General features: G+C 38.2%; 1 protein-coding gene across 2 annotated transcripts in view; it reads right to left on the minus strand.

Moving 5' to 3' along the window:
- Positions 1-12,702, minus strand: part of BICC1 (BicC family RNA binding protein 1) — a 90,045-nt gene that overhangs the window by 38,759 nt on the left and 38,584 nt on the right. Inside the window, exon 3 of one of the 2 annotated variants that reach the window (XM_041475051.1) lies at positions 5,294-5,363. In XM_041475051.1, coding sequence (XP_041330985.1) covers positions 5,294-5,363 — 70 coding nt within the window. Of the gene's footprint in view, positions 1-3,108; positions 3,147-5,293; positions 5,364-12,702 lie in introns of those variants that run through there. The other variant, XM_041475060.1, reaches the window with a different exon arrangement.

Raw genomic sequence — 12,702 nt, forward strand, 5'->3', positions numbered from 1 at the left:
AAAAGATTGTATTGACAAATTGAGAAAATTAGGTATTTTTGAATAGAAAAACAAATTATCTAAAAGCCTAAAATCAGATTTATCAGAAAGCCTATGGCAAAAGAAGAAATAACCTGGCATTTTATCTACACACTTTCCTAAGGCTGCACAGCCTGATACCACAGTTCTTTGCTCTCTCCCTCCCCGTTTCATCTGAAAATATAAACTTCAGCTTCTATCACAGTACTGGGAAACAACCGAAAGTTGATTTAAAGGTCTGAAATGACAAACATTTTAGCTTACTCTAGATATCTAAGGCAGTAACTCAAAGTCTGGCCTTGAGTTCACTAAGCAGTGACATTTGTTTTAACGAAAGAGGAGGCTCTACCTTTTATCACAACGCCTCCTGAAACAGGCAGAACGCTTCCCTTGTACCTAAACAACATTCCAATAAACCAGAGTGAGGTTGTACTGATATGGCTGAAGTCCCTCTGGTTGTTTGCCTCAAGGTTGGTACTATGTTATTAACTTCACTGAGCATGTTACCTTCACAGCTCAGGATGCAAAGAGGGAAACAGTTGCACCTGCAAGATAATTTGCAAAAGGCAAAGTTTAATGAAAAATAATGAAAGCAAACTGCCAGGCAATGAATGCCAGCAGGGCTCAATGCCAGGTATTGCTGCCTTCCTTCCAGTGCCTTCAGTACCACTATGTTTTTTGCTATTCTTCTTGGATATGAATTTAACATGATCTGTACTTGTGTTGGAGATATGCTAATGAAAAACAGCATGTAGGAAATGTTTTGATAACAGAGACCAGTTTAAATTTTTAGAAGTTATTAAAAAAGATGAAAAAAAGCAAAAATCCATTTGATTTTACTTTTTACTTGGTAAAAAGTAAAATCAAATGGAAAAAGTACAAATAGAACATGGACTAGATTTTTATTGACCAACTTAAAATGCATTAGTGATAAGACAGGAAAAACAGAAAAAAAGCAAAACAAAAAGTCACAATGCCAGAAACAGCAAATAAGAGAAGAGGTAAAATAAAGTAACAGCACCTCAAAAGAGAAAGAAAATAAATTGGTAATTTCAAGATATGATACAGATAAAAAAGAGCTGATGACTAAAGAAAGTAGAAGAGGAATGAAAATATGGGAGTAAGAGGAAGAAAAAAGAGCAAGAGAAGTCTTTTTTAAAAGTGAATGGTGGAAGAGACCCCAGAGTTCTACCTGCTTTGCATGTTCAATTTATCCTGCATTTCCCCTTACCATCTTTTCAACATCCTAAAATATTCCCTGCTCCAACTCTCTGATCATCTTCCTACTTAGAGCCACTAAGTTTCCAAGAGCTGAAGGGATTCTTATGGTGGCTGTTCCCCAACAGCTATTCCAAGCTGCATTCTGAGGACACACATATCCCACAGCCTCTTTATGGCTGTTGGAATGCAAAGGGACACAGGGGTATGGGGGAGGGAGAATTGAGAAATAAAAAGGAGTAAGGAATATAGGTGAAATCTGAACTGCCATATATCTATTTCCTAAAGAACAGCTTCAATACCCATCCACAGGCACTGCTGCTGGTTAACATGACATTCACCTGCTTCCAAGGCATTAAGCATTCCAGTTCCATACAAACAGATGGGGAAACATATGAGCATGTACAGTTAGGGCTCAGACACCTAGCAAATGAACAAGGACACCCCCTCTCCAAAAGTAAAAATTATCCATGGCTAGAATTTAGGAACAGCCACACTGGTCCCCCACGTGAGCACCAATGACAGCACAGCAGAAAGGGCTCAAAACAAGAACAAGACAGGTCAGCATTTCAGAAAGGGAGAGGGAAAATCCCATTATCTTATGCCTGCTTGGAAAATGTTTGTGGAACTACAGCATCTGACCATTTAGGATTTGGCAACCTACCCACACCATCATACCACTGAATAAATCTTTAAAAGACAATTAACAGCATTCCAAAGGAACAGTAACTACAACAGAGTGAAAAAGCATGTTGAGAGCCAAAGTCACTGTCTCTCAATTTGGTCTTTAATTCACCAGACTAGAGAAGATCCCAGACCTCCAGAACATGAGGTTTTGATACACCTTGAGCTCTACAGCACCAGTGCAAAGCAGAGCAAACTGTGCCAGTGCCAATTCTTTCACTACTAATGGAATCAGTCATGAAGAGCTTTAAACTGTTCACTTCCCCCGCTAAATCCTTAATGTTATGGAATCTCTTTGGCAACCTGAACAAATGGCTTGCTTTAAGATGCTGTGGAAGATTTATATGTTTGTGTGTTTTCTAAACATTTATTCCAAAATACTTTAACCCTCCTCATCACTAGAGCAAGGCTACAGCATCTGGTGTTCATTAAATCCAGGAAATTCCTGTTTTGCCCTTATGAAAATGTTAAGAGTTGATAATAGTTTTTTTCAAATTTAGCTTTGTGATGAGGTGTTTTAGAAAACACATTAAATAATGAATATGAATTAGCAAATTTTTAAAATCTGCTTATGCTCAATTCAGACATTGGTCTTTTGCAATTCAAAAAACCCATCAGAAAATATTTATCAAATGTAAGTTAATGAATTACCTTTATGATACTTAAATATAGAATTTTGGACCCATCAATTTAAAAGTTGTAATCCATATAACAGAAAAGAAATGATACAGAGGTTCACAAGTCATCTACTCTTGGTGCTTCAGCTTCACTACAGCACATTTTTTACTAAAAGATCAAGAAAAGATTCTGGATCTTGTACAGAACTTATTCTTCATATCCTCGCTGAATCCTACTATGCACACCTTGGCTGTAAATTTCAATACCCTTGTGTTTCAATTCAAAACAAAACAAGTCTCTGGTTATTGCTTTAGTATCAATAGTGTCTAATTAAAACTGTCACCAGCAGTGAGAAGAAAAATACCATTGAGCCCTGAGTGCTTCACGACAGACTGACCAATATCACAGAAAGAAAAACAATGTTTTCCTAATAACTGTTTTCCCCCTATATTGGGAGGAAAGCTGTGAATGACTACACACAGGATGTAAAGCTGCTGAAACCACAGGCAGATTATACTGCAAAAAACTATATAAAACTATACAAAAAAAGTATAAAACTATACAAAAAACCTGGGATATCTTGGCGATGACTGGTCCAGTGTAGGGCTGGGGTAAAGCACTGTCCATCCATGGCTGCTGCTCCCTCATGAATGACTCAGGCACTCAGCTCCAGCCAAGGAGGCAGGCACAGATAGCATGTTCTGAGTTCAAGTCCCTGGAGAGCCAGCCAGTTATTTGTTGCAGGCTCTCCTCTCAATCACAAAATGTCATTAAGTGAAGCTAAGTGTATGTTAAACACTTGGGATATTTACCCCTATATAAACAGCTGCTGTAGTTGCAAATGGAATGTTACAGAATTGCAAACAATTGGTATTAAGTGTAAACAGAACATATAAACTACACCTTATTTTACAAGGAATAGGAACCTCAGGGTTAAGAGGTTCTTTGTACACATGCTGTAATTTACTATCTTAGGTGTATATACACACAACCCAGCACACCAGAGCTGGCCAGAGAGTACAAGTCTTAACTCTAGAGCCACCCTGAAATCCACAGGCATTTGAAACACTTTTTTTAATAGTTTAACATGTTGCTAAAATGTCTTGTTTACAGCCCATCACTATCTCACTATCTTAAGTTTCTTTTGGCACAAGGACTTTCCAGGATAATCATTCCCACTGCAGATACACTCAGTATGCCCAGCTGGAATATGTGCTCCCTTTCCTCAATTTTTAGTTTTATCAGCTCATAACTCTTAGTTGTTTTATTTCCTGTGGTACTCAAATTCATTGACAGAGCTTCACCACATTATCTTCTACTTGAGGTCACTAATAAAGAAGTGAAATTAATTTACTTTAAAGCTGCATTTCCAAGTACCAAGGCAGAAACCCAACCAAACACCTTTTACCCCTCTTTTCATGGCCTTTCATTCGCTTTTATTCTTCAGAAATAAGCCCATTTAAACTAGAGGGAAAAAAGTTACAGGCACCACTTTATTTCTTCTTTTCTGTCCTCAGAAGAAAAACAAACTCTTGTGCCTCTTGAGCATTAGGTGTGCATCAATTCATAGCAGCCCAAGGAGAGGGTACAGAGAACTCCCCAGGTTTGCACAGAGACCTTGTCACTCCTGCATTATTGTAAATGTTAGTTCCACATACTAATACCTACATACAGAACACCTGCACTTTTCCCAGTCTTAATTCCTTCCCCCAATCTTTCCCACTTAAGCAAAATTTTTTTTCCATGCAAGTGGGGAAAAGAAAAAATGAAATCAATTTGGACTTTAACACCATGTGGGAAAGTACCTCAGAAACAATCTCACTTCACACCATAAAAATTTTATTAATCCTGAACCTTTCTAAAAAGATCATTTTTCTTCCCAAGAGATCTTATTCATTTACTAAGGTTAGCCCACACCCCCACCTACACGTTCTATATATAACATAGAGAGAAATGATCTGAAGTTCACTTTCTTGGTTTTTAAATATGTATCAGCCTGGACAGAAACACATGCAGTATTCCCAATCTCAATTTTTTATGCAGAAGAGAAATTAAGTGTTGCTTTCAATTAGTCACAGCTATGACTCCTTAAGAACAGAATAAGAAATCTTATTTCAAAGAAAGATGTCCAGACTGTATACTTAGTACTAAGAGGCTGGACTTCCAAAAGCAACATAATTTAAAAGATAATACTGGTCATTCCTAAGAAACAGCTCCACTTAGGTTTCTTAGAGAACCCAAAAAAGCATGCAGGCTGTCCCTGTCAGGGACACAATGAGTATTTACTGTTCTGCTGGGCTTGGCCAACACTCATCTTTGTACTCTACAGAAACAAACACAAAACCCCACAAAACACCCACTCGTCCAAAATGTTACCAGAAACACTGGCTTTGGCTGCTGTAAAATAAAGAACTGTTCTGATTAGATACAGAATTATACAGCAGAAGGCACACATGCTTAATACAGCAGTTATGATTAAATAAATACTCACAGAATTGCAAGCTCCTTAAAATAGGTTGGTGTATCAAATACCTATATAAAGCCAAGATAACTTCAACAAGAAATTTCTTTAAGAAACAGCAGACTGAAATGGAAATACTTCAGGTGACCAGTATTCATGTATGACTCTAAAAATTCTTTGGTTTTACTATGCTAACAACTAATCTCACCCCATAGGACTCTAAAAATTCTTTATTCTTTGGTTTTACTATGCTAACAACTAATCTCACCCCATAATAAGAAAAACATAAAATACCTTTTTTCGATTTTGCTCCGATCTTCAACTTTGATGGCCAAGCAATCTGCGTATTTGTTTCTTCCATAATCTATTAAAAAAGAAAGCATTTTCAAAAATTATTTTTTTTTCTCCTGCAAAAGCATATGTTCATTTTCTGAAAATACGATGCTTAGCGTTTTTAAAACTGTTAAATGTTATTACTTTTAAATAACACAAGCCATTAACTGCTTCTCTGGTTTTCTTGAGAACTTTTATCTGTTAATAAGCATGGCTGAGTTCTGATCATTCAAAAATTCCACAGAGCAAACCCAAAATGCTCAACAGCTTCCATGAAGTTCAAATGACCACTAATAGCTACAACAGACTCCACATCTATCTCTGAGGGAGTTTCAAACCTTTACAATTCAACACAAATATTTCTTCAGTTACCTTCAAATGGTTTTTAAGTAAAGCCTATCAAATTTAAATTGAGTCTTCCTGAGTCTCCATAAGTCAAAATATATTGGTTTGCCTCATCTTTACTCAAAAGCAGCTTTTCATTATAAACTTCTCCAGACTCCAGAATTTTTACTTCTCAGTTTAGCAGGTCAGAGCAGACATTTGACAGCTTTTATTTATTACAATACAGTGTGTAACCTACCTGTACATCTCCAACCAGCCAACAGGGAAAATCTATGCACAGACTCTTACACTGTGAAAACCATGCAGGCATTGAGCTCAGTGTCAGCTCTCATTCTGCTGCTGCCTTTGGCTCAGTGAAAATTCCATCAGCCCTATTACAGGCAGATTATACTGAAATTTCATCCTGGCACAGAGCTACAGAGCTTCACCAACCCATTTAGTTGTAACATAGGAGAAGGAACTGCTTGACACCAAAGACTTCAGACAGATGGATGGAAATCCAGCTCCTAGAAATGCTGGGCATGTCTACTGACACTAAAGGCTTCTCTTTTACACCAAGATCTCACCAACAAGCATGGCTAAGCTCATACCTCTCATCATACTTAAGATAGAATGAAAGCAATTAAAATGCCAAAATAATTAGCAAAGCCACTTCCAAGAAGAAGTGTAATGCATTAAGAAAACAGCCACTATACCAGTAAGTTTTCCATAACAGTATAATTCAGAATTAAGGCAGATTTCTCTAACAGTTCCTAATTCTTATCTTCTACATCCAAATCCCAAGGACACCATAACAACTTCCAGATTAGCATGCCATGTGGAAAAACTGAAAGCGTCAGCCAGACTTCGTTATACTATATTTTTGGTTTCAGCACTATTGGATAATAAGTTACAGCTGAAATAAAACATTTCCAGGAGGGTGAAATTCTACCAGTAACATACATATACTTTTCACCATTTTTCAATCCAGATGTGAAAAAAGCTGTTTCAAAGAATTCACTTGTCTCTGATAAAAGGCTTTGGGCGAGGATTTTTTTTAATTGTGCAACAGGCAGTGAAATACACAGAAAATTGGAAGGCATTAGCTACAAGGAAAAGGGAGATGCTAAAACAAAGAACAGTGCAGGACCGAGTTATAGAAGATCCAACATGAAAGGAACCACAAGAGAGGAGACAGAAGAAGAATGCATATCATTCAGGGCAAGTGTTACATCCCATCAGTCCTTTACCCTCTCAATAAAGGATGGAGACTTCTGTCTTGAAGAAATTATATCCTCCACATTTCTTATGCTAAACTAAAATAAAAGGAAAGCCCACAACTTCACAGCTGCACATTCTGGGGACATATGAGAAAGACACATATAAGATCTTCAAGGGAAAAGCAGTCTGACTGCCAGCCACTGAGATTTGGCCATCTACTATCCTTAAGCTCTTTGTAATGTTCAAAATTGCCACATTAGACCAAAAAAGACAACTCAGTTTGGTCCCTACAAAGGCAAGTTTATCTCCTATCCTAGACAGGCAAAAAAAAAAAGTCAGGACGCATTTAAATGAAGTACATTTACTAAAGTATCAAAATGCTCAGTCTGTGCTGGCTTTCAACTCCGGGCTGTAATGTTACAATAAATCAGGACTTCGCTAAGAACACTTAAAGTTAAACTACACCGCTTTCTTCTTAAACTATCATTGTATTTAAGTTACTACTTATGTATTGTATTTATTATAACAGCAGTGTCCCAAAAGCTCTGGAAAACTTGGAGCTGAGTTTTTATGACAGTAGTTAAACTTGAAAGTAAAGATGATACTGAAGAGTGCATAGATCACTGTTGCATCAACTTTTTGTTTCAGCTTTACCATTCAAACCCAGGGAATTTGAAGTGCCAAGATTTTACCTTTTTTTCCCGAAAAATCTGGAGTAATTCCATGACAACCTCAAGTGCATGTTGCAATGGAACTGCTTCATTAGTGAAAACACTATTATGGCACACACCCTGAGCAGAACAGGGGTTCTGCTCTCACATGAAAAAGAGAACTCACAAGTGCTCCAGCTATAATACATGCATTCCAACTGTATAAATACTTGAGTTACATAACATTTAGAGGAAATTCAGCCTAGGGATGACTCAGAGTTCATGATCTCTGCAGAACAGCACCTCTGCATAGCTTCCCTTATTTCCACACAAAATAAGAGATAGAGTGAGTACTAATCAGTGCTCTCCTCGCCTTGAGGGATCAACTGACCAAAGAGATCAGGCATATCTGTCAGCAAGGTTTAATCCCCAACAAATAATCTTATGCTGCTTCTCAAAATAAAGGAAAAGCTAAGAAATTGTCTTTCTACAACTTTCCTTCCTCCCCTTTCCCAAGTGTAATTGTAGTGTTTACAAGCCAAAATATGTAAGCTATTCTCAGTGGAGAAAAACCAGAAAAGGACAAGACACTGGAAGACACCAACAAAACAAATCAGACTCTACTCTGACCCTGAAAAAATTGGCTTCAATTGCAAATCATTGGGCCTTCAAAAAAAACCAAAAGAAGCCTAACTGTAAGGCAGCTGGAAGACAAGCTTTTGGCTTCCTTGTATTCCAGCTTGAAAAGTTTATAGTTTAAGCACTTTGGGGAGTTTTTACATTAAGACAGTAAGAAATTATTTTTTCTTATGCTGCATGTTTTGCTTAGCTGATTTTGGATGGAAACTGGAATGTCCTGAATGCAACAAAACCAACCAAACAAAACTCCCCCAAAGCCCACAAGTATTTCAGAATTCAAAGGAAGTATTTTACACACAGTAGATGAACAAGAACAACATATATAACAGACCTTTCTTCATTTAAAGCAGGCACATTAAATCAAAGTATTAATCTTTATAGTTAGTGTTGGTAAGATACCTATTTCTGACCTTCCCACCTTTGGGATTTGGGCATCTTGGCCTTTTCTGCCTCAGGTATTAATCACAGTGAAAGGAAAAATGGGTCAGACAGGAACCTGCATCTACTAGTGGGTTTCTCTAGTTTCCCAGTCTGAATTCCTTCCCCACTTAAATGAGATTCTTTTTCCACACAAGTGAGGAAAAGGACAAATTCAAATCAAAGTTTGGACTTCAATACGATGTGGGAAAGTAACTCAGAGACAATCTCACTTTACACCATGAAGATGTTATGCCTAGTCTCAGAATACTTGGTTTCACAGACTTTCAGTGTTCATCTTGCATCTTCAGCTTTCAGGAAAGTTGTCTTAGTCCCCTCAGATTGCATGCATTTACAGCTGTATAAACAAGTTCATTCTTATGGTATACTTGAATCATGGAATATAACTTAGATGAAAATTAAAGGAAAATGTATTTCTGTAGGACAAGACCTGAAGAGTCACAGCAGACGTGAAATTCTGCATGGGGTGATCCTTAGTTCTATCTCTTGCAATGGATAAGAGGTGATGCAGCACAATCTGAGAGGATGACTAATCCCTGAACATGACTTTTGGCAGCAAGGACACAGCAATGGGTGTAGCTGGAACCAGAATTATGATACTTAATGGTTTGTTGTTTTTTTTGGTTTGGGGGAGGAGAAAGATAAGGCAAGAACAAGGATGGGAAGGAAGAAAGAGACTCAGAAGAGGGTTGTGTGAAGTGACCCATTGGGAATTCAAACTCCAAAACTGGTGAGGCCAGAGAAAGAACTTGCATTGCCAGAGCACACCAGCAGGGCAGCATCAAGAACTACTGGTTTGGTGAGGAAATTTGAGGAATATAAGGAGTTAAAGAAGAGATTACAAAACTTTGCCCAAAGCCTGGTGCAAGTACGCAGCTCTTGTGGAAGTCTGGCCAACGCTGTGGGTACAGCCATGGATTCACATCCCAAGCCCTGTTGTGGTTTCTTTCCTCCTGAGGTCATCTACATAAGAAATTCCAATCAAGAATTCACAGTTTGTCACATCTACTACTCAAACTTGGACAGTACAGTCTGACTCCCCCGTGTAAGCACTAATTCTGCAGGTAAGGAGGAGGGGCTGTTCCTGAGAAGCAGCAATTGCCCCAGGCACCCTCACATTCCAGATTACACTGTCCAGAGCTTCCAGTTTATGCTCCTGTGTGGCAAAAACCCCCACCTCCTATGCAGAGAACCAGAATTAAAACCATAAAATACAGAAAATGCTTTAGCAAGTTTGCTCTGACTGCAGTGTGTCAGTACTGACAGCTCACATGGTAAGTGCAATCTGTTTAAAATACACAACCAAAGGATGCTCAGGCAGGACAAGGATCAAGCTCCACTTGTGTGTCTGTAGAGAAAGGAGTAGTGGGACAACAGGGTCTTCCCACACACAAGGACATGAGTGCCTGTGTGTCTTCAAGGGCAGGGCTCCTCATTTTCCCATTTCATAGTCCAACTGTCAGAAACCCAGACACATTTTCAGAAAAGGTGACTGCTTGGCTAGTCCTCCTTCCCTTGTCTTGGAAAAAGGTAATATGCAAATTATTTTAGACATTACTGTCTGGAATAAGCAGCATGAATAAGGATCAATACTCTCATATGTTTTTATTCATGCTTCCACTGCAAGTCATTTGCTTCAATACTGCAGGAAATTTATCTTTACCTACTCACTTGTCCATCTCTTTTAAAGTGATTTTTATTTCAAGTTCTTATTAAATGCCAAAATAACTATCAAAAAACATTGTTGTGCTTCTGATTGACATATAAAAGGGGAACAGAAGGAAAACTTGCCTGCTTCCCACCTGCATACTGCTACACAGTGTCACGTCAAGCTAAGCAGAACACCAACAACACTTACCTACAACTTCTCAGGGCCAATGCTTTTGTGCAGACTTTGAGGCTTCCCCAGAGCAGCACGCAGGCTGTTTGCTGTCAAGGAGTATTCCCAGCCCATACTGACTCTAACAAATTTACCATCTTCACAAAGTATTCACAGCTATCCCTAAAGAACTTACCAAGAATTAAGGCAAGCATGTGCAGGATGAAGAGGTCCTGAAGCTAAAATTAGAGGTCAAGGTCAACATCATGGGCAATGTATTTATTCATAGTTTTGATCAATGTGTATCAAAACTTTTATACTAAATACTAAAACTAATGAACAGATTATGCATAAAAGCAATAAAAGGCAGCAGAGTAAAATACATTGGTTTTAAAAATGAAACTTTCAGACTGTACATAAAAGCTCTAAATCACTAAAGATGAAATTGGGAAAGCTGCCTATATGGATATGGCTTTGGAATTTTTATTGTTTCCATTGCCAGTAAAGGATTTTTAGCCTAGAAAGGATGAGAACAAATGCATGTATGCACATATACACTGCATCTCTATTTTAACCTACAATTCACCTGAAAAGAAATAAGATGATTCTCAAAACAAGGGTTTTGTTTAAGCAAATATTGCAGTATTGTTGATGCATCCAAAAACTACATTAAGTGAACCTTCTGCAACAAAAATGTTTACAGAACTTTGCACTTAATTTACAAATACAGCAAGAACAGTTAAGTGAGAGTAAAAATCAATCAAATGCCCTTACCTATGGAAAAACATTGAAGTCCTTAACTTGATTTAAACATTTATTTTACCCTCAATGGAAATACTAGTCAAGGGTCACAGGTAACACTTTTGTTTTCAATACATGACACAGCATAGTCGAAAACAGGGAATATTTAAGCATGTAAAAAAATTATCTATAGAAGTTTCTGTCTGCATAGCATTAATGAATTACACAAGTAATGTAAAAAAATTCTAAGAAAAGTACCAGTGAAAAATCAAGTCCCACAGAACACTGTTCAAAACACCAATATGGATCCAACTCTCCACTGAAACCAAAATCAGCAATTCTCTTCCTTAGAAGCCAGAAACCCAGTGTATATTCTCGAGTAGTATCATTATCATACTTGTCTCCTTTGTATATGCATTTTTTCCCCCAAGGTAAAAGTACAAACATTTCTGAGAAGGAAATCCCTCCTCTCTTCTGAGGGAGGGTTTAACTCTCAGAATGAAAAGCACTAAGCACCTCAGTTGAGATGGTGGTGACAAACCACTCCTTCTCTACTGCTCTACAATGCAAGAGAGCTTGCACAAAGTGTTAAGAACAGCAACAAAGTGGCATAAAGATGAACTTTATCAACTAAGACTTCATATTACAGACAAAATATCAAGATAGTATCCATTGTTATCAGAAGCAGCACAGGAGAAACTGGAGATGAAATGGAAAAAAAACCAGAAATCCTTGGAATTACTCCATTGCCTTAGAAGAATGGTCACTATACTACAGATGGGATGAGTGCCATTTTCCACAAAATGAAGCCTTCCCACCACTCAGCTCTGCCTGAACTAAGCAAAAAGTTAAGTAAGCATTCTTGATTTACCTTTTTAGAGAAACTGATCCAACCTAAACAGTCTCCTTTCCACTGGGTGGGGTTTTGCCAAAAGGGAGACAAATGTCTCAATCCCAAGATTTCCTGCAAATGTTAACTTGCACTGACATTCTTTCAGCTCTCTAATCCACACTGCCCTCTCCAAGCAGTCACTTCCTCTTCCCAGGAAGCTAAATGAGAGGAAGCTCAGTGTAAATTGGATGCCAGCAGTCCCATCCCAGCCAGGCACTTGAAGCCAGCTCTGGAAACGTATGGCCTTAATATATCCTTGTCACATGTTATGAGCCAAACTCTACATCAAGAGGTTATTTTAATGCTAGTGCAGATCCTGATTTCTACCCAGAAAAAGTGGAATGTGTGGAACCAGTTCCTGCAGCTCCAAGCTGCTGCTGTGGTTGAAACAGAGACAAGACTCATGATAATATCTGATCACCACCAGCTCATGAGGTCTCACCACCAGATAAATAACAGTGCAAGAAACAGAGAGCTGAGTGGCTGCCACCAGAAATGGAAACACAGCCCTGGGGGAACTACAGTTATAAATAGGCAGCTCGGGAGTAGTCATGGCTGAAGACACATGAAAAGCCCTTCAGAAGTTGGTCCTGAACATGGATAATAATTAGCTTGAGACATCTTAGTCTCAGGTCAATGATTAGTA

The sequence above is a fragment of the Pyrgilauda ruficollis genome, unplaced genomic scaffold (assembly GCF_017590135.1).
Source record: "Pyrgilauda ruficollis isolate IOZ18807 unplaced genomic scaffold, ASM1759013v1 scaffold11, whole genome shotgun sequence".
Lineage (NCBI taxonomy): Eukaryota > Metazoa > Chordata > Aves > Passeriformes > Passeridae > Pyrgilauda > Pyrgilauda ruficollis.